Source organism: Lonchura striata, chromosome 6, assembly GCF_046129695.1.
Source record: "Lonchura striata isolate bLonStr1 chromosome 6, bLonStr1.mat, whole genome shotgun sequence".
NCBI lineage: Eukaryota > Metazoa > Chordata > Aves > Passeriformes > Estrildidae > Lonchura > Lonchura striata.
The window spans coordinates 17,915,556-17,937,183 of NC_134608.1; the positions used below are offsets into that span (position 1 = coordinate 17,915,556).

Genomic DNA, 21,628 nt, shown 5'->3' on the forward strand with positions numbered 1-21,628 from the left:
TTAACATACAGTATGAGGAAGAACTTTTTAGAACTAGAGTTATAGAAGACAAATCCCCTCCTTGGCCAAGTCTGTGTAGCTGTGATGGCAATTTTGAGGTGTTTTGGGCTCCAGATAGAAAGTTCTATGGATGGCTGAATGGGGTAGAAAAATTCAGGCACATAGTGGCTCAGACTGTGGACAAACAACACAGGTAGTAGTGGTTGCATGTATGAGAGATGATACAAGAAAAGAATAGATTAAAAGAAAAAAAAATGCCTTGAAAGTAAGAACAAAATGAACTCAGAAGTTGTAATGCAGAAATGAAAATCCCTACTGGGATTGAGGGAATGTACATTGTTAGATCTATTGGGAGAGAATGCAGCAACTCAGCAGCAGTTTACTGAACATTGAAAGAGACAATAACAACAAATTTAAGGATTGAAGAGGAAAAAAGAGAAAAGAGGGTTTGGTAATAGATAGAAATTGTGTAGTTTCTTTAAGATCACTGATTCTAGAATGATACGTGAAAGTTAAGGGAGACAGGAGTTTTAAAAGACCTTGAAATCGTGAGGAAGACTACCCTCTACTCAAACTGGGGAATGCAGAGAGGAATAGGAAATGAAGGTGTAGTCTTCTCTCTCTTAGAATTTATGAAGTCTATGTTAGCTTTTTCTTTTTCCCCCCCCTTGTAGGTATCAGTATTATTTGCAATTAAAGAAAGATATCTTGGAGGGCAACATTCCTTGCACACTGGAGCAAGCAATACATCTGGCTGGTTTAGCAGTTCAGGGTAAGTAAGAAATTGTACCAACTAGCTAATGTTGCATTAGAAACTTTAGTGATATATTTTCTATTGCCTGTTTTCTTTATGTCACTCAAGAGACCCAATTGATTAAGTTATGAAAGGGGCTTGCTCCTTAGGACTTTGTCATATGGGCTGAGGAGAGCAACAGTTGGATCAGTGGCCCTGAACTTGCTTCTCTCCAGTCCTCAGAGGTGTACCTGGGCATCTAACATGTAGTTTCAAGAGCTGGATTTTAATTAGACATTGGATTTCCTTTGGGGGCAAAGGCTTCAGTTGTCTGCCTACATCAACACATCCTTCCTCTGTTTCTGTTAATGAAGACTCTTTATTCTGACATATCTTCATAAATAAGCAACTTTGAATATATTTGTGTTTCCATTTTTTATCCAAAATTTCCTATCATATATGGTTATTTCAAGTTAGTGTGCAAGACTGTAAGCAGTTCTTGTGTTCAAATCACTTCAGAAAACACATTTCTGGGATAACTGTATGAAAAAGACAGCTTCATTTTTCTTAGCTAGGGTCAGATGGGATGGAGTATACATCATTCCTGAGGTTGTCTGCACTGATTGTGTTCAGTGTTCCTTGCAACGTGCTTGTCTGATACTAATCTCTCAAAAGTTTGTAATGGCAACAGCTGTGTTTACTGTGTTTGTATATTGTTATTTGTATATCATTCACAGTGAATGCCACTTCAGTACATCTAACAGCAATTGTAAAACTGCCAAAATTGAACAGGACTTAAAATCACTGACAGTATATGCAACCAAAGATTTTTTTTTTTTTTTTTTGTTATATACATTGGTTGTATCACAGTAAAGATGATGATCATGTTTTCTTGAAAATGTGATTACCATTGGACTAGGATAAATTGTATTAATGCCTTGTTTATATAACAGTGAATCTGTTTAATTCAAGCCAGGTTTTAATGGCCTTCAACTGAAAACATCTTGCTGTGTTATTTGTATGTATTTGGACAGTGTAAACATCTCTCTGCTCAGTGAGATGTTTATAGAAATCTTTCAATATAACCCTCTTTACAGATAGAAAATATTCATCCTTTTAGCTTTAACTTTCATTTCTTATTCCTGTTTAAGTGATGAACTGTATATGTTGAAAACACAATGAAAAAAAAAACAAACCTCAAAAAAAGCACAGGTTGTAAATTAATGTGCTCCAATGATTGAGGTAGCTATACCAGGTAGGTTAGTAATTTTAGCTGGTCAATGAGCAGAAGCAGTACTTGCTGTTTCAAGTCAACTGGTTTCAAGAATGATCTGTATTTAAAATCAGTACAATAGTTTAATTCTAAACACTGCCTTATCTCAAGAGTTGTATTGGTGTAGTGTGTCAGAGGCACTCCCCTTTCATAGAAATAACTTCCATATGAAGTGTTTTTTCATTTCTTCTCAATCCACAAGGAGTGTTACCAATCATTCTGAACAAAGTAAAAAGATGGGATTTTTTTTTACCTTTTCTCTTTATAAACATTATTGGTTGGTTTGTTCTGTTGTTTTGCCTTATGATTGTAGTTCAGCAGGATGGAGGTTTGCTACTTGGAGAGCCTGCTGCAATTAATTGGGTTTTGAATAATTTTGTTAAAAGTGTTTGAATCAAAGATTTTTTTTTTTTTTTTAGCGGATTTTGGAGATTATGATCAGTATGAATCTCAGGAGTTTCTACAAAGATACGCTTTGTTTCCAGTGGTAAGTACTTTCTTTAAATTGCTGAATTTAAATTATTAAATTGACAAATTTAAATCCTTCTTAAAATTGGTAAATGCAAATAATTTTTAGGAAGCTTCTGTGATCCATTTTTCTGACTGCTCCCTAGGCTGCCAAATTTAGTAAAGGTTTTCTTTGAGATTGGAGTGAGATATGACACCTTATATTATGCAGAAACAAAGATGTAGTAAGATCTTTTCAATTTTATTCTATATTACACTTGAAAGAAGGTTGAGGTACAAATGGGAGATAGAGTAAAAACACTTCAAAACAGTGTTTGTGCTTTTGGGGTTTATTTGTGCATATTACAGCATCTAAGCGCTAAGACTAGACTCAAGGCTTGATTTGCACATGTAAAGAAATTATAACCATTTGATTTTGTATTTTTTTTTTTTAATTTTATTCCACAAATGCTATTTTACATTAAGGGTTGGCTACAAGAAGAAAAAATATTGGAAGAAGGAACACAGAAAGTTGCCTTGCTACACCAGAAGTACAGGTAACATATCTAAAGCTCTTCTAAGCTTAATTTAGGTCTTCAGTAGTTTCTGTAGCTCAGAAAGTTGTGAATCTTGAAATGCAGTTGGACTAATTGCACTTCCCATTTAAATGAGTCTTTTTTCTAGAGTTTTTGCTGAATGAAAATGAAAAAGAGAACAGAATATTTAGTAAAATAAATTAGAGGATTCAACTTGAAAAGAATACGGGACACAATTAAATAGTGTGACTTAGCCTGTATCATATTCCTAACTCTTGTTCATGTTCCTGACTCTTGTTCAAGTGAAGTTCTGACCCCAGTAAGGATGTTTGTTGATAAACAACACTGAGAGGTATTAAGGGCAGGAGAAATGCAGAGAGAGTAACTGTGCCAGAATGCTTATGAACTTAGGTAGAAGGGGGCTAAGGTGCAGTAGTCCAGGACAAAGGAAAGTTATTTTCTCTGTATCAGTTCATTAGTGAAAAATGTTTGTGACTATGTAAGTAATACTGAATATTTTCCCCTGTATTGTTTTAAAATAATAGTTTGAAAATTGCAGTTGCACTTATCTTTGAAATGCACTTGTAACAAGATTGGATGGTTCAGGTTCAGCAAAGAAAACTTAATCTTCATGACGTTAGGAAAAAGTGAAGAAATTAAGAGATTTATGATTGAAAAAGTATTGAGAGACATAACAATGAGCATGACAGGATTTTTCAGGTAGAAATGATGCGTTTTTTGAGATAACTGAGGTATGTTGGTGGGTAGGTAAACACAAGACTTTTTTAAGCCCTGTGATACTACTGCAGGTCTGTGAGACTGTCTTTGTCAGTTGGTCTAATTATAAAGAATTCTACCTTTACCTACAGATCTTGTCCTCATGCTTTCAAAGTATTACAGTAAAATAGTCAGCATTTAGAAGATGAAACCTTCTTTTCTGAAATATAAAATGCCAGACTTCCTAGTTCCCCTATAGCAATATAGAAGACATTCATGTCTTGAACATGTGTGCCACTGGTAAAGTAAGGAAATGTGGAGACAGTGCTGGATTTGATCAAGAATGTGATAATTGTCTGCCAGCAATAGAGATGGTAATATTAACTAGTAGTCTTTGTTGCCATTTACCCCTAAAGATGCCAGAGAGAAAGTTATTAGAATCAAAGTGTCAAGGCTGAGCTGAATATATTGGCCATTGGTGAAGATAAAAACAGTACATTTGATGTCTGCCTGGGTGTCCTGGGGATGCTTTTCAAGCTGATTGTTGTTTCATTTTTAGAGGCCTTACTCCTCCTGATGCAGAAATGTTATATATGCAAGAAGTGGAAAGAATGGAGGGCTATGGTGAAGAGACCTATCCTGCAAAGGTAAATGAGGTTTTCATCTTTGTCTAATTGTCCTTTTCTCCCTGTTTAGAGTGGTTACTTCCTGCCAAAAGTAAATAAAACCCAAAACACCCATAATTTTCTGCTCCAGAATTAATAAAAGCAGTTGTTTCTTAGGTAACTTTGCTTTTGAAGACTTTTTTCTCTACTTGCATAATTTTTTGCAATTTTTTACAGGACAGCCAAGGAAGTGACATATTCATTGGAGCATGTCTTGATGGTATCTTTGTGAAACACAAAAATGGTCGTCCTCCTGTTGTATTTAGGTTAGTATTGTTCTTTCATAGGATGTCTTAGTGAATTTCATATTTTAAGTTTGTTTCTCACAAGGAACAACAACTCTTAGACATATGTATTTATGCATTTGATAAACCTGAACATAGTCTCATAGTCATCATGCTACAGTGAATACTAAAGCCAGTGAGAATTTCTCAATGCACTACCTGCAAAAAGAATCTCTTTAAGACAGATCAATACTAAGACATGAATATTTAATATACAGTTGCATTGCAAAATATTTATTGAATCAAAAAGGAGCAATTCTCTGCACATAGGGCATCTTAAATCCTGAGATTGTCATATCAATTAATACAGAAATATTCACTTGTGAAATTGTCCAGAAATTCCTTTCATATATTATATGTGGAGAGTTACATGATAATGTTTGTTTTATTATTTTGGATTCATACATTGTTTTAGTTTGTTATTGAATATTCTTATAGATTGTAGATGGAGCTCTGACTTACCTAAACACTTAAAATACATTCCTCACATGAAATGGCTTCCACTGACTTTAACATATATTGCTTGGGCATCTTTCAGAATAAAATTTTAAAAAAACATTTTGAGATTTTTTATAAAATTAGTCTTGGCAATTTAGTTTTTATTAAAGTAAGAAAGGGTTTATTCTTAGTGAACTTTAATCTTCTAGAATTGAATTTTTGACTGAATATGAACAGAAATCTTGAAATTCTATGGTCCAACAGTTACTGAAATTTCACTAGTGGTGATTCTCTGGGATAAGAGAAAGTAGCCACCTATGCTTCTTTCTGTCAGTAGTTTTGTTTAACAGGATTTAGAAATTCACTACTGTTAAATGTTCTTCAGAAAAATTTCTGTCTCACCTGTGATAGGAGAGCTGATGCTGAACTCTTTTTAATTGTCTGGTGTCATCAAACTGCCCTGCTCTGCTTTTCTGCAGCATTAAATAACAGATGTACTTAAGAAATGCACAGGGAGAAGAATAAAGCTTTGTACATGCACTTCACGTAAATTCTCAAAGAATAGTGGATGCAGTGTCTGTAAACATAGAAAAAAAGTTGCACATCGGGAAGCATCAGAAAGTATTTATATTCCAATTTCAGGATCCAATTTTCTGCTCTTTTGCTTGTTTGTGTATGACTGTGGGCAATTCCATCATGGATAGTAATATCATGTTATTTGGGTGGCAATAAAGCATAGACAAATGACCCATTAATATAATTTACAAAGACTGGGTTATGCTTGAGATTGGTTCAGGTAATTTCATAGTTGTGTCCACAAGGGCTTATGAACGAAGGCCTTTTGTTCTAAATCAAAATGGAGACATTAATATTTCTCTACCTCTTACACATGAGGCAATAGATATGGAAAATGCTAATAGACACCTCTATGTAATGAAAATGGGAGTCATATAAACACCTTTAGAGAGAGCCCTATATGCAGGTCATGCTTTTTCCATGTGTTTGTGTACTGCAGAATATTCTTTTAATAAATATATTATACAGGTTTTATTTACACTAACATAATACTAATGGTTCAAGCTAAAGTTGCATTTAAAAAGAAGATGAATAAATGTATTTTATGCAATCTAAATTTTTTTTCATCTGTCAGTGTGTGAGAGTTCTAGAAAATGTGCATAATAATGCCTTAAAAGCTTTGTTTAGTGTAGGTTTAATTTTTTTTTCCTGGAATGCTTTCAAGCAGATGGGACATAATAATTTACTGATGAATAAATTTGTCGAAATTTTATTTTTTTTTAATAATTGGAAGAATTTCAAAGGGAAGACAAGTAATAATCTTACTGTACATATTGTACATCTTCCCAAGAGTTAGTCACACACATGTTTTCCTTTCAGCAGCCATTAATGGTATGGAAGTGATGGTCTCCAACTTGTTCAGATAGATTAATGAACTTTTCCACAGAATAATGAAATGTTATTTAATAGAATCATAGATTTATAGCATATACTGTCTTGAGAGGGACCCATCAGGACCATGGAGTCCAACTTCTGGCCCTGCACAGGACACCCCAGGAGTCACACCCTGTGTCCTGGAGCATTGTCCAAATGCTTCTTTAACTCTGTCAGGCTGGTGCTGCTCCCCACTTCTCTGGGCGGGGGGGGTCTTGCCCTGTGCCCAGCCACCCTCTGGGTGAAGCACTTTTTCCTGATACCCAACCTAAACCTTCCTTGACTCAGCTTCAGGCCATTCTCTCAGTCCTGTCACTGGTCACAGGATGGAAGAGATCAGTATCTGCCCCTCCTCTTCCCCTCATGAGGATGTTCTTTATCCACATTCTTGATGGTGGTTCTGGTTTGCAGTTGCATTTTTTGAGGTTTGAAAATCAGAGCTTGTCCAGTCATATCCTGTCCCTCTTGTCTGCAGGTGGCATGACATTGCCAACATGTCCCACAATAAATCCTTTTTCGCATTAGAATTGGCAAACAAAGAAGAGACAATTCAGTTCCAAACTGTGAGTACATTTTTATTTTTTTCTCTAATTCATCAGTTAATAAAAACAAATTAAGATTGATCATTTAACTCAAAGGTTAAAGGCTACTCTCTATATATTTAACAGTTTTGAACTGTATGAGTGAGTCAAATGTGATTACACTGTCTTTGGCCAGCTTTCTGTGGGAAGGCATTAAAAATTGGACCTTTTATGTTGAGTACATTGAAGCGTCTGATTATGTGGTCATAAAAATTTTCATCCATTCCAGTAAAATTCCTAGCATGTTTTTTTGACTTGAATCAGTAGCAATTAAAAATAAATATAGCCTTAGAGCTTTGCTGGAGTGGGCCATGGCATTCCTTGGAGAATTAATTTTATTCAGCATCTACCAGTTGCTTTTGTCAAAAGGGAGCTGTTGACAATCCTATGGCAGTATTAACTGTAATTGTGTTAGTGTTACAGCTGATAAGGGTCTGGAGCAAAAGGCTTCTACTTTCAAATAAGTAGATAATACTTTTTTCATAAGTCTAAGAAAATTGTTAGACTAGAGAGTATATTTGGGTCTGCAAAGTAGAGTTGTAGGGAAAACTTGGTGACATTAATAAAGTTACATTAAAATTAAATCAGTCAATGGTATTTTAATCTTAAAAATTTCAGTGGCTTGTCTGAAAGCAAGTGAAGGGTATAAATGTTTGACTTAATGCAAATATTGGGTTTTGTTTTTTTGGCAGGAAGATATGGAAACAGCAAAATATGTGTGGAGGATGTGTGTGGCTAGACACAAGTTTTACAGACTAAATAAATGCAGCCTGTAAGTAGAATACATTAGCAAAACTCTTGGTGCCCTTGCAGCTTCCACTGGGAAGTGAAATCTCCCACTCCCTCTCTAAAGTCTTTACTGTCCTCTTTAGATGACTTGGGTTCATTTTCTTAATCTTTTTTGAGAAAATACTTACCATCAGTTTTTGAAATACATCCTGAAATACATCAGAAGGCAATATTAAGTGCTGAAATCTTACCATAAGTAATAATGTTTGGCCTTTGCTTCTGGATCACAGTGCTGTGAGAGACTTCAGTTGCTTTGGGGTCTAATATTGCTATAGTTTGTGAGCTGCTGGAACCAGCAGGGTTTTGGCCTGTGTTTGGCTGAACTGCTCTGAAAGGACACTAGAGGCTTTAAAAGGGCGGGCAGTGCATGTGAAGCACTCCTGAAATGTGCTGGATTGACAGCTAAGAGGTATGTGGTTCTTCAGATATCCATGGAATCTGTATAGCTCCAGTAGCACCAGTGCAAAGTAAATTTAATACAATTCATCAAATTAAATTTAAATGGGCTGGTATCCAACTTGTAAATCAATGGCTGGAATTTGAGCTACTTTACTGGAACAGCTTTCCTTCAGTTAAGTTTCTTCAGTCAAAGAACAGAGAATTAGACACAGTGAATAATCTGTCATTGGACTGGTTCCCATACGTTTCACTCCTTTTCATACATGGGAAGATAGATGTTTGATATCTGCTGAGGCCTGTGGAAAAATCAAATATTTTGTGCCACATGTGACTCAGTGTGTTTAATGCTAATTTATTTGAGAAGTAAGATAAATTTGAAATAGAGTAAACCACATACCTCAAAGCTTGTAAACTTGACTGTCTTTTGAGAGTGATAAGAAACATTGATAGAAGTAGTGTGTTCATGGGACTTCCGCATTTCTGTCTAAGTAACATCAGATCAGTAGTTCTATATTTAATGTCTCTAGAATTTCTTATTGTAACCACAATGTGGCTTTACATGAGGTCAAGTCCTCAAAAAAACTTTTCTAGTTATTTCTTCTCTTAAGATTTCTTGTCATCTGGTCCTGTAGCTGAAAACTGTCTTATGCATGCCTGTATCAACTTACGTTTTTTTTCTAAATCTGTACATACCTTGTCTTTAGAGACTCCTTGGACTCTCCACCTGAGGAGGGCTCCCAGAAATCTTCCCTCATTCTTTCCCTTCCACGCTTTCCAATCCTTTCTCGTCCTTCACTTCCCAAAGGGTGAGCTTAAAAACATCTTTCTCACTTAAAAAATAGCAGTTTTCTGCATTTGTATCATGCTATCTTTTGACCTGTCTTGCTATGAGATGCAGAGCAGAGGTGCAGTGTAGGGTGGGGGGAAAAGGAGCTTAAGACTTCAGAACTTTAAGTCTGGGAGCCAATCCACAAATTATGAAAATTCATTACCATTAGCATCAATGTTTGAACATACAAATGCTAATGCAGTATAGTAATGCTCTACAGTTCCTGTAACATCTGTCCCCATACAGTTTTATGTCTGACTTGTAGAACAGGCAATGTGTAGAACAGGAGATTAACTGAGATATTTTGATCTTAGGTTTTTGATTTTGCCTTGTGATGGGGGCTAATGAGAGAGACTCGTGTGGAAGACTAACACAGGCCTGGCTCCTGGAAATGTAGAGTGATCTTTAATTGAATTTGGGAGTTCTTTCTGATTTTTGAAATAGGTCTTGCTAAGAATAATTTCTTACCATTAAATTTCTTCTGTAGGCAAACTCAGCCAGTTACAGTGAATCCTGTTAGAAGACGATCTTCATCCAGGATGTCTATGGTAAGGAAAGCAAATAGCTTTATGTTTGCATTTTTATGGATTTCAGTTGACTTTGAATCAAATATTACTTCCCCTCAGTGAAATGAAATGAGCAGTGAAAAAGATGAGTATCTAAATAGTAAAATTAAAACATTTTCAATGAAAAATATTTTAAATACCTCTGTTTTCAGTTTGAACTCTGTCTCTAGGTGACTCTTCTAGATGTCAGATGGCAAGACAGTCTTGGGTTAGTGGAGTGTAATTTCAAGGTTTTTCTCCTGGTTTTTAAATTATTTTTTATGTGACCTCAAAGGACAAACTTACATTGCAGATTTAGAGAAATTATTTAAGACTAAGACTTTGTATGTGCTTATTTGTAGTATTATACACATTATAATATAATATAGTATATAATGAACATTATTACTATGTATACAGTATTATATATAATGTTTATATATACCTATATAAAATGGTATATATTATGTATTTAAAAAAGTCAAGAATTCTTTTTAAAATGAGTAATCAGTTTTTAACTAACAGTAAGATGTTTGCTTTTTTAGCCCAAGCCTCAGCCTTATATGATGCCCCCACCACCTCAGCTGCATTACAATGGTCATTATAGTGAACCATATGCAACTTCCCAAGGTAAGTTCATAAAGTCCATGGCCACACTACACAATTTTAGAAGGAAAAAAACTTAATTTATATTTGTAGCTACTTTAGCTATAGCTGAGTAAATAGGTGAACATGGGGTAGGTTTGTACTAGAACAGTCATTGAAGTGCTTGCTGCTACTCTAGACACGTAGGCTAATGTGAAATACAGTCATGGAATCACAGAATTATTTAGGCTGGAAAGGACCTTTAGGATCAAATCCAACCATCAACACAGCACCCTCAAATCCATCAGTAAACCATGTCCCCAGGTGCCACATCTACAGGTCTGTTAAATACCTCCAGGGATGATGATTCCACCACTTCCCTTGACAAGCCTGTTCCAGTGCTTCACCACTCTTTCCAAGAAGATATTTCCTAATATCCAATCTAAACCTCCCCTGATGCAACTTCCCTGAGGCCATTCCCTCTTGTCCTGCCACTTGTTAGCTGGGAGGACACAAACACACTGCAGCCTTCTTTCAGATAGTTGTAGAGAGCAGTAAGGTTCTTCCTGAGCCTCTTTTTCTCCAGGATAAACAGCCGTGGTTTCCTCCACTGTTCCTCCTCCATATCCTCTCCTATGGGAGATGAGCAATTCTAGTTAGGAGAGCATGTACAGCAGCTGTAGACTGAGGAGTCTTGTATGAGTTTAAGCTGACCTTTGCTTTTTCTGGTTCATATATCAGACTGGTATGTTACAGCATTGTGAGATCCTTGTCAATATTGGTCTTAATAGCTGCAAAGAGATTGTCCCAACAATTTACACAACTAAAATTTTTTTTAAAAAATTAAATCCAGAAGGCAGGAAGAGAGACATTTGTCTAAGTTTGCTAGACTACAAGGTGTAGATGAATTCAAAGTCTAAAGAGGTTTGCAAGTTATGGACTTGGTATATATTTGATTGAAATAAAGGAAGAAAAAACCCCAAGCAAACCCTAACTAACCTTCTGAAGCAATGTAGACTCCTTATCTTAGCAGTTTACAGTAGAGTCATGGCTGCTTACTCTCATTATTTTGATTGTTACACATTGTGTTTTTAATTAACAAAGTTGCTGCCCTGAAGAGCTGAATCTAATATTGTACAAAGTCTCCTCAAGTTTGATAAGAACTTTTCAGACCTACAAATGTGCTGCTTAAATAGTACTCTAAAAGGCCAGCTCACTTGGAAGGGAATAAGCACATTTTCTTTCTAAGCAGAGTTACACAGGTCTGAATGAAATACAGGTATTCAGCTACATTCAGAATGTAACCGAATTCTTTGCAGTTTAGGGTTTTAAGTATTGCTGGGTACTTGCTACTAAAAGAGTCCTATTATTGAACATTTTTTTTCATAAAACAATTTTTGATTGTCAGCAAATTCATTAACCTAAGTGTGGCATTTATTTTGGTGAACCCAGACAGTTAAATCATGAAGGCTTCTACAGTAATGACTGAATCTGGAGACTGCCAAATTGTACATCCAATGAAACAGTAATTAAAATGATTAAATATGTCTTGGATGTATAAACTGTTAGAGCATTTTCTTTACAGTGTAGGTATATATATGTGTGTATGTGAACAATATGTGGTGGTAGTTTAAACTGCCTCCAAAATTTCTAGAGAAAAGTTAATTTGATTTTTTTGAGGTCTTGTGGTTCTATATCTACATATATCCTGAAGGAGTAGAAGAGAGAAGAGCAAGGGGTTTTGTTTGCTTGTTATGGGGCTGTTCTTAGGTTTTTGGTGGTATTTTTGTTTTTCTGTTGTGTTTTTTTTTTCTTTCTTTGCTGTTTAAACCAATTTCATTAGTGCAAATCCTAGTATAGACATTAGTTTTTTTAGTGGTGTGGCTTAAGGTTGATATGGATTTTGTTTATCTTGGACTGAAACTTAGGAAGCCTATCCTAAACAGAAGAAATAATTCTTAAACAGACAGTGTTTTCCATAGGGATTTACATGACTGAAATAAACATAGTACATTATTCTGGTGTATATACCTTGGGTGTCAACAACAACAGAAAAGCTGGAATTTTGGTTTGGGTTTCTTCCTTCCCATTTCAACACATAGCTAAAAATAAGTGAGGTTTTAAAAATCACAAACATTGCCTTAGCTACATCTTAATAGAGGATAGCTTTGTTTGATGTCCTGGACATAAAGATTGTTCTTAAACTTTGCTTGCAGATAACCTCTTTGTGAGCAGTCAGAATGGATACTACTGTCACTCTCAGACTAGCTTGGATAGAACCCCTCATGACTACAGTGGTCGGATCCGCAATGGGAGTGTCTATAGTGCACACAGCACAAACTCCTTGAACAATCCACAGCATTACTTGCAGCCATCCCCCATGTCCTCCAACCCAAGCATTACTGGAAGCGATGTCCTCAGAACTGATTATGTCCCATCACACAGACACAGTGCACTAATACCACCTTCTTATCGTCCCACGCCAGACTATGAGACTGTGATGAGACAGCTCAACAGGGGGATGGTGCACACAGATAGGCAGAGTCATTCAATGAGAAATCTTAACATCAGCAACTCATACGCTTACAGCAGGCCTGATGCCTTAGTTTACAGTCAGCCTGAAATTCGGGAGCATGCCCACTTTGCTGCCCCACAGTCTAACCATTATCCATTTAACCTGAACTACAGCTTCCACAGCCAATCCCCCTACCCCTATCCTGCTGAGAAGCGCCCAGTTGTCGGGGCAGTCAGTGTGCCTGAGCTGACAAATGTGCAGCTCCAGTCTCAGGATTACCCGGCACCAAATATAATGAAGACTCAAGTCTATCGGCCGCCTCCCCCATACCCGTACCCAAGACCTGCAAACAGTACTCCAGACCTTTCACGGCACATCTACATCAGCAGCAGCAATCCTGATCTCATCACAAGGCGAGTGCACCACTCTGTCCAGACATTTCAGGAAGACAGCCTGCCTGTGGCTCATTCTCTTCAGGAGGTCAGTGAACCTCTGACATCGGCACGCCACGCTCAGCTGCAGAAAAGGAACAGTATTGAAATAGCAGGCTTGACTCCCAGCTTTGAAGGAATAAGAATTAAAGAGAGGACCATGTCAGCTTCTGCAGCAGATGTGGCTCTTCCAAGAGTTATCTCAGAAGGGTCACAGCCCAACATTCTGATGGAGAGAACGAAGCAAAAAGAAGCTGAGCAAGAAGAATGTGTGAACTGTGATCACAAGAAAACCCTTTCAGATGCCACTATGCTGATTCACAGTAGTGAGGAAGAAGAAGAATTTGAAGAAGAGAATAAGGCCAGTACAAGTCTTTCTCCTCTCCCTGAAGATCAAACACAACTTTCATCTGTTATGGGAGGTTATTCTCATGATTCAGTACTAAACTACCCTTATAGCTCTGTTGCTTCATCTGCTGGCCCTTTGCATATCCTTGAGCCTAAATTACACATCACAGAAGCAGAAAAGAGAATGAAAGATTTGAGCCCTGTTCATTTACTAGTAGAAAGCCAGGTACAGAGAAGAGGGGAAGGACTGCTTACTCCATCTATGTCAGAATCTGATCTTACAACATCAGGGAGATACAGAGTAAGGAAAGATTCAGTAAAGAAGAGACCTGTGTCTGATCTTTTGTCCGGGAAGAAGAATATTGTGGAAGGCCTTCCCCCTCTAGGTGTAAGTGGATTCTATTTGTCTTGTTTTGGGTTGTCTGTAGCAGTTGATTGTTGTTTTTGTTTGAGATTTGGGGTTCTTTTAGTCAGTCTGAGATGCTTTTAAAACATTTAAATTAAAGTTACCTTAAAATTGACCTTTATATTTCTACGTTTCCCTGGTTAACTTTGATTAGCTATCTTTTATCCCCTTCTCTGCCATGTCTGAGTTCTGTTTGTTTAGTTCCAACCACACAAATCCAGCTGTTCAATCTCCATCCATCAGAAAATCAACCTGGCTAGGACCTTTAGAAGGAGCTAATTTAAAATCAGTTCTAGATCCCTATTCTGCCCTCCTTCTTATCTGGAGCAGAAGCAACTCTTTCCATTCAACTTTCTTATCTTTCTCTCACTGAAGAATGATATGTAGCTGAAATGTTTACTTTTTTACCTGCTTCTTGACCTAAGAGGGAACCTGACACCTTAAGGAATAAATTCTTTCCTTGCATTTGCTTCTTTACTTCATGCCTTCCTTTTTTCCTATCCTCTCCCTTTTGCCTTCTCTTCAAGCTGTTTTTATCCCACTGAAGGTATTTCTTGCTTGCCATATCTCTTTCTCCTACTCCAATCTTAGGACACCATAAATAGTAAGAAAACCTGCAAGTTTCACCATTCCCATAATTCCCACCTCATAGAAACATCAAGGTCTGTGTGGACTGCACAATTTCACTGGCACTCCTTAGTGCCCAGTTCTCTTTAAAATATTGTTCAGTTTTATGTAGTTTGTGGTAGATTTCAGGTGCTAATAGAGGAAGACCATTTTATATTATTATTTTGCATTTTAAAATTGATACCTGAGTTAGTGTCAAATAGCTTTCTGCACAAATTAAAATGTAGGGGAGCTGCTGCTGTGATAACAGCAGATACTGCAAAAACTAATCAGTGCAAAAGCTATGTATTGAAATAGTTACTACTTTCACAAGTTTTTGATTGTTAGATGTGCTATACATGGAGTTGAACACAATGAAATGAACCTCCATCAGCTTAAATTCATTTTATAATTGTGTATATTTTTCTACATTTTTTTTCTCCTGTTTTTTTTAGTGTATATATATATAGGGGAAAAAAGGAATACCTTCCTCATTGTGTTCACATTTAGATAGTCACTTAGTATTTGTTCTGCAAAAGATACATTTTCAGACAGTAATGTGTCTACCAAAATCACACCCTGCTTTTCCTTTTGACAGTTAATTAGTTATGACATGTTCCTGTCAACTTTTAAATTAAATTAATATTAGAGCTTCTTCATTGGAAATGTTTGTAACATAGTTTTTGGTTCAGAAACATTTAAGTGTTGTTGCATAATACAGAAATGTACCTTTCTGTATTCATAATGGAGATGAATAGCCCCAACCAATGCTTGCACATTTTGCTTTTCAATGAACTTTTATTGTTTTGTTTGTGTTCACTTCACTTTCAAATGCAGTCTCATCCTGTTAGCTTTGTCTTCCTATTTCTTACCACCATTTAACTTTTGAAGGCATTGCTTATCATCCAAGCAGCTTATGCACTTATATTTTCAGTGTATTTTTGTTAACAATTAAACTAAGCAATGGTAGGAATGATGAAGTTTCCTCTTACCCTTTTTAAAAGAATAATTTGAATTTATTTTTTTTTCATAGAAATCCCCCTTTGATATTTTTCATCAAATAATGAATGGAATTCCATAATTTAGATTCATGGCCCGGTCCACTGTCTGCAGTTCTGTGTTCATGTTTTGTATGTCAAGTTTGTTGCAAACTTAGTAAAACATTTAACTATATCCAAATATCTTAAAGGCATATGGCATTGCCTGCTTGTAGGGAAGAAAAGTGCCTGCAAACTGAATAGTCTACTAAGGAATCATTTTTATGTATTTTTGGGTTTGGGAAGTGATCCCAGGTCTGTTCAAGAATGTTAAGTATCCAAAGTTGCCACCTCACACCCTCAGTCATGAGCTTTGTAGAGAACAATATTTGTCATTCTCATGCAGTTTCATTAACCTGTCTGGAATGAAGACAGACCTGTGTTGTGTCCTTGGAGGAATGTAGTCCCACCACCCTAATCTCTCACTGCAGTGCTTATCAAAAAAAAAAGGTCAGAGCTGTTCACAGAAGGGGCCAGAGAATTATCTTTTGCTTAGTTGAACTCATCTGGTTTCTGCCTTATAACTTCATCAGATATTTAAGAATATTTACAAGTTTTAGCTTTTCTTTTGCAGGGTATGAAAAAGAATAAAAATGATGCAAAAAAAATGGGTCCTCTGAAGCTAGCTGCCCTAAATGGACTGGCACTGACTAGAATGCCTCTGCCAGATGAGGGGAAGGAAGAACCAACGAGAGCAACTAATGATGAACGAGTATGTTGAAGTTTTTTTAGTGCTTGATTTACACTAGCAATTTTTCAAAATTACATGATTATGGATGACACATTTTATTGACTATAAAATGCTTCACAATGCAAATTCTGAGAATAGAAACTAAATAAAAAGATTCTAGATTGACAAGTCATTGCTAGAAGTATTGGGTGTCATCTTCTTTAAGATGACAGTGATTCAACTATAGTTTACCCTTTAAACATACAGGAAGTGAATTAACTAGTACCTACTGATATATTTTTGTGCAACTCATCCTGCTTTCTCTCTTAATTTTGGGTTTTCCAGAGTGAAAAAGGTGTGAAATTTAAAATTCTGAGTGTGAGATTGATTTTATTTGCAATTATTAGTTATTTGTATGGTGCTTAGAGTAAGTTTTGCAGTTAAATTGCATCCCCAGAATACAGCTTATGCAGATTGTATTTTTCTGTTTTGTTCACATAAAGCCCATAAAATATAGATGGAACTTGTTTGATCTGCTGAAATTTTAAACTCAGTAAAGGGTGATCAATGAGAGGACATCAGGTTCTAGAATTTGAGGATCATTCTTTGAGAAATATAAGACTCCATCAGGTTGTGTCAGGATAAAAAAACATAAGTCAATCTGCTTCAGCCTGTCCCATGTATCATTCAAGAAGTACAAGAAAGTGACATACTGTCCATATTCAGGCTGGCACAGGCTATGAAGAACAGTGCTGCCATCACACCTCTGACCAGGGAGCAACTAGATACACCAAATTCCACAGCGATTATTGCCCATTCTGCAAGTGATCTCTAGAGAATCCAGTTCTGAGCATGGCTGGGCATCCTCAGCTGCAGGTCCCCTCTAGCTTAGTTTTGTTTCTAGTGACTAGGAGTCTAATCTAGGGATTAGAACCTGAAGGAATAGTCCTACTCTCACCAGCTGCAGTTTAAATGAACAGACCAAGAAAATTAATTGCGAATCACTCAGTAATGTGTTGAACTACATATACATTGCTTAAGATGCTAAGGGACAAAAATGAACATTGTGTTACTGAGATACAGGTTTACTGAGATACCAGTGCTGGTTATTTCGTCTTACCTAGAGCCATCATCTCTTTCTGGGTTGACCTTTACTGGATGCAGCTGTGTTTGTATTCAGCTAGCTCTGCCCAAAGCAGTTGTGCCAAAGAAGAAACCATGAAGTCAAGAAGTGACAGAGTAATGTCACTACACTTCCTCTTCAGGCAGTCATGTAGAGGTAGAATAAATACCGTGAGATTGGAGTAGTTCCTAAAACAGCTGAGAAGAGGCAATGCAAAGTAGATATGTGACATAAAGGAAGCCCAGAGTGCAGGTATTTTAGAAGATAAGTTTAGTGTTGATTCAGTGCCTGTTTCATTGCTCAGCTTCATGCAATTATCAGTTTAAATATGTGAATTTAACCTAAAGATAATAAAGGCGCTTGTGCAGTTGATGTATTGCTGTGCAAATTGCATGTGATGGAAATTTACACCTTCCTCTGCAACATTTGGCATACTTACTTGATATAAGACACTTCTATGACCTGATACCACAGAGCAGTTGCTGTAAGAATCTGGGGACATGTGACATAGATTAAATTTTCTGGCTGAAGTCTTACATATTATTCCTCCTTATTGTTGGCAAAGAGATACAGAAATTCCAGAAGTGTCTTATGATTTAGCAACAACTTGGTTTCAAAAGAATAAAGGGGAGGAGGGAGTATTTTATTAAATAAAAAAGATTGAATTATACTATTAGAAAAAATTCTGGGTTTATACTTTAACTGCAGCAAGTTTCTAAGGCTGCTCTCCTGCTGTAAGCAAAATTTAGTTTTCCTCCATCCAAACAACTACGTTTGTGAGGTTTTTTATTATTATTATTGGGTTTATTATAAGGTTAGAGGAGACCTTTCAAATGATGTAATCCAGCTGCTATGTTGAGCAGGTTGATCAAAGGTATTTGAAGCAGTATGCAGTATGGTATAGCTGTCTTGTTGGCCAATTTTTTTCTCCCCATATGGGCTGTCTTTACAGAAACTATGAAGAAACTTTTCCTTTACCAGCAGTATCCATATAAATCTTTGTGACCTAATGAAGTATAACAGGCTGCTTATTTTTCACTTGAACAAAATTCCTGCCGGTTAGAGGTTGCCTCTAATTTATTCTGGTATGTTTGTGGAAACATTAACAGCTGGAAAAGCATTGAAGAAATACGGAGGAGAAGAAAATACATACATTTTATCCTTCATGAATTCTCGGAATGTGACTTTGTATGGCTGGCTGTGTTCTGTGTTGCAGTGCAGAGCTCTGGAGCAGCGGCTGGAGCAGGGGATGGTGTTCACCGAGTACGAGCGCATCCAGAAGAAAAGGCTGATGGATGGCGAGTGCTCCATAGCTCGGCTGCCGGAGAACGCCGAGAGGAACCGCTTCCAGGACGTCCTTCCTTATGATGATACCAGAGTGGAGCTGGTCCCAACCAAAGAAAATAACACTGGTTACATCAATGCATCTCATATCAAGGTGAGAGAAATTTCCCAGTTCGTGTGCTAACTAAAAATGAATTTGGCCATCAATTTTTGGTTTGGTGAGATCAGTGACAATCCCTCCATTTCTCTCTCTTTTCTTCTCCAGAAGTTTCTTATCACCTAGAATACTGGAGGGTTCATTATTGGAGTGATCTTCTGCATTTTGCTTCTGTGTTGATTTGATCTACTGTCACTTTTCTGTGTTCTCTCTCTGGGGATTGTTGCTAACAGAAGGAATGTCCATTCTTCCCAGAGCTAAGGAGGCAAATAGATTTAAAACAAACTGGGATCCTCTGCAATGACTATGATATTGTTGAGCTACAGTGACAATGATTGTTTCTTCTTTTTCTGTACTCTCAGACAGTATCCACAAGCTAGCTAGTAAGCTAGCTCCTAGCTTAAGCATTTTTGGATGGTTAGAACCAGGGGGAAATCTGACTTTTTTAAAACTTTCATCTGCCCTCTTTCCCCATCCTTAACTATTTAAGCTATGTTTAAAAGAATTTGAAGGGTGACTTCAAGAACTTTGAAGGCACTTCATTCATTTTTCAATATATTTATCTGCTCTAAGTGCAACTACAGTTGACTTCATGCTTTTTCTGAAAAGAGTTGAGATTGTCAAAACAGCACTTGTGTTGCTGTATTTTTTTTAATAAATCTGTTTGTATACCAACATGGCATCATAGTTTCTCTGCTTCATTCACAAATGTTGACCCATCTCAAGCAAGATAGTATTTTTTCAAGAAACAACAACTGGTACTGAAATAATATTTACAGCACCTGAGTATGAATTTGCTAAAATACCTTAATTTCACAAAAGAAAAATAGAATTTTGTTTTCTCAGTTTTACATGATGCTTGTGATATAAAATATATTTATTTAGCTATGAACCTGTACAATTGTGTCTCTTGTGCATCTAAGATGCAGCTAAAAATGGGGCAGCTATAACTCACAATGGGCTCCTACTTGTGTGGTGCAGTCTTTTTTCATTTTGTGGATCTTCAAATGACTGATGTTAGAGCTGGGGAGAGGGTTTTCAATAGTTACTAATTTAATGTCTTTATTTTTACAGATCTCTGTTGGTGGCATAGAGTGGGATTATATTGCCACGCAGGGCCCTTTGCAAAATACATGTCAGGATTTCTGGCAGATGATCTGGGAACAAGGGATTGCGATCATAGCTATGGTCACAGCAGAGGAAGTGAGTATAAATTGAGTCAGGTTTCTCCTAGAAATTCCACAACGATTTTTTTATAATCAGTTAGAGGAAGGGGATCTTTCCTCCAACTACTAGACTGATCAAAGATATGTTTCTAGTGACCCCTTTCTGTCTTGATTCCCTTGACAAAAAAATCAATTTGTAAACTCCCGCTGTAAAGTTGGTTTTCTCAGTAAGAGGCCACAACACGCTAGTACTGCTCAGTAGAGGAGAGATACAGTTGTTACTACAGGAACATTAGCTGTGTGAATGTTTTTAGGTTTCTTGTTAAGCAAGTGTTCTGCTTTTAAGGAAAGTGGGAGAGAAAAAAGCTTCAGATACTGGCCACGTCTTGGTTCAAGACACAACACTGTGACGTATGGAAGATTTAAGATTACCACGCGGTTCCGTACCGACTCAGGCTGCTATGCAACGACAGGTTTGAAGATTAAACATCTTCTCACAGGACAGGAGAGAACTGTTTGGCATTTGCAGTATACTGACTGGCCAGAGCATGGCTGTCCAGAAGATTTGAAGGGATTTTTATGTAAGTTCTATTTAATAGCTTTGCTTTGGGGTGTGGTTTGGGGTGGTTTTTTTTATACCTTTAAAAATGGCTACTCTATATGAAGTATAGAGTACTTCATATATAGAAGTATATTCATATATACTGAATTATATTTTTTGCAGGAATATACCTGACAGTTTATTAAAATGACTCCTTCTGTCTAAAGCAAATAATTTACCAGAAGTCCATATAGAATAAGACATAATTGCACCCCATACTACACATTTGAGTATGTTGCAGAAGTAGCAAGATGGCCACAAGCTGTCTTTAGTAGAAACAGGGGAACGAGGCAAGGAAATCCTTACAAAAGTTAGATGATCCTTGTAGATGCTATGGTTGGGGTATGACTTGTGATTTATACAATGTATAATTTTTCCGTGGCATGTTAATTGTTAAATTACTGCTTTCTGGTGGTTATAAAGCATAATAGCAAAGCTTATGGGGCTTCATCTCCTACATGAATTATTCTTATCTCGTTGAACGTGATAGCGTACTTGGAGGAGATCCAGTCCGTGCGGCGCCACACCAACAGCACGGCAGAGCCGAGGAGCGCGAACCCCCCGCTGCTGGTGCACTGCAGTGCGGGCGTGGGGCGGACAGGCGTGGTCATACTGGCAGAGATCATGATCGCCTGCTTGGAACACAATGAGGTGAGCCCTTTTTCTCTCTTATGCTTTAAAGAACGTTAGGTACTAGAAAAGTCAATAACCTGCCTAAAATGTGTGATGGCTGTTCATCTGAGCAGCTGTTGGGAGAGGCCTTACAACTGTGCTTGAAATGGCTCTTGGGAATTCAACAGAAGTTAATAATCTTCCAGAACTGCCCACATGCACACCAGGCACTGGAATGCTCATTTGGATTCTTGACTCCCTAAGATGTTGAGTCATTGAGTGGAGCAAGGTATACCCTGGGCCAGTGAGCATATTTCAGGATTTCATTCTGATTTTGCTGCTCCTTGCTTTAATTAGAACGGATAATATTCAAGAACATGCTGTGCAGCCAGTCTCTGTACT

General features: G+C 37.0%; 1 protein-coding gene across 5 annotated transcripts in view; it reads left to right on the forward strand.

The window, feature by feature from the left end:
* The window catches only part of PTPN21 (protein tyrosine phosphatase non-receptor type 21), a 43,998-nt gene that overhangs the window by 15,519 nt on the left and 6,851 nt on the right, over positions 1–21,628 (forward strand). Inside the window, exons 4-19 of one of the 5 annotated variants that reach the window (XM_021540962.3) lie at positions 675–772; positions 2,426–2,493; positions 2,940–3,010; positions 4,266–4,353; positions 4,549–4,637; positions 7,018–7,105; positions 7,816–7,895; positions 9,016–9,117; positions 9,628–9,688; positions 10,231–10,315; positions 12,487–13,952; positions 16,188–16,325; positions 18,623–18,844; positions 19,922–20,050; positions 20,360–20,594; positions 21,105–21,265. In XM_021540962.3, coding sequence (XP_021396637.2) covers positions 675–772; positions 2,426–2,493; positions 2,940–3,010; positions 4,266–4,353; positions 4,549–4,637; positions 7,018–7,105; positions 7,816–7,895; positions 9,016–9,117; positions 9,628–9,688; positions 10,231–10,315; positions 12,487–13,952; positions 16,188–16,325; positions 18,623–18,844; positions 19,922–20,050; positions 20,360–20,594; positions 21,105–21,265 — 3,181 coding nt within the window. Of the gene's footprint in view, positions 1–674; positions 773–2,425; positions 2,494–2,939; positions 3,011–4,265; positions 4,354–4,548; positions 4,638–7,017; positions 7,106–7,815; positions 7,896–9,015; positions 9,118–9,627; positions 9,689–10,230; positions 10,316–12,486; positions 13,953–16,187; positions 16,326–18,622; positions 18,845–18,955; positions 19,136–19,921; positions 20,051–20,359; positions 20,595–21,104; positions 21,266–21,628 lie in introns of those variants that run through there. The other 4 variants (XM_021540963.3, XM_021540964.3, XR_002466380.3 and 1 more) reach the window with 4 other exon arrangements.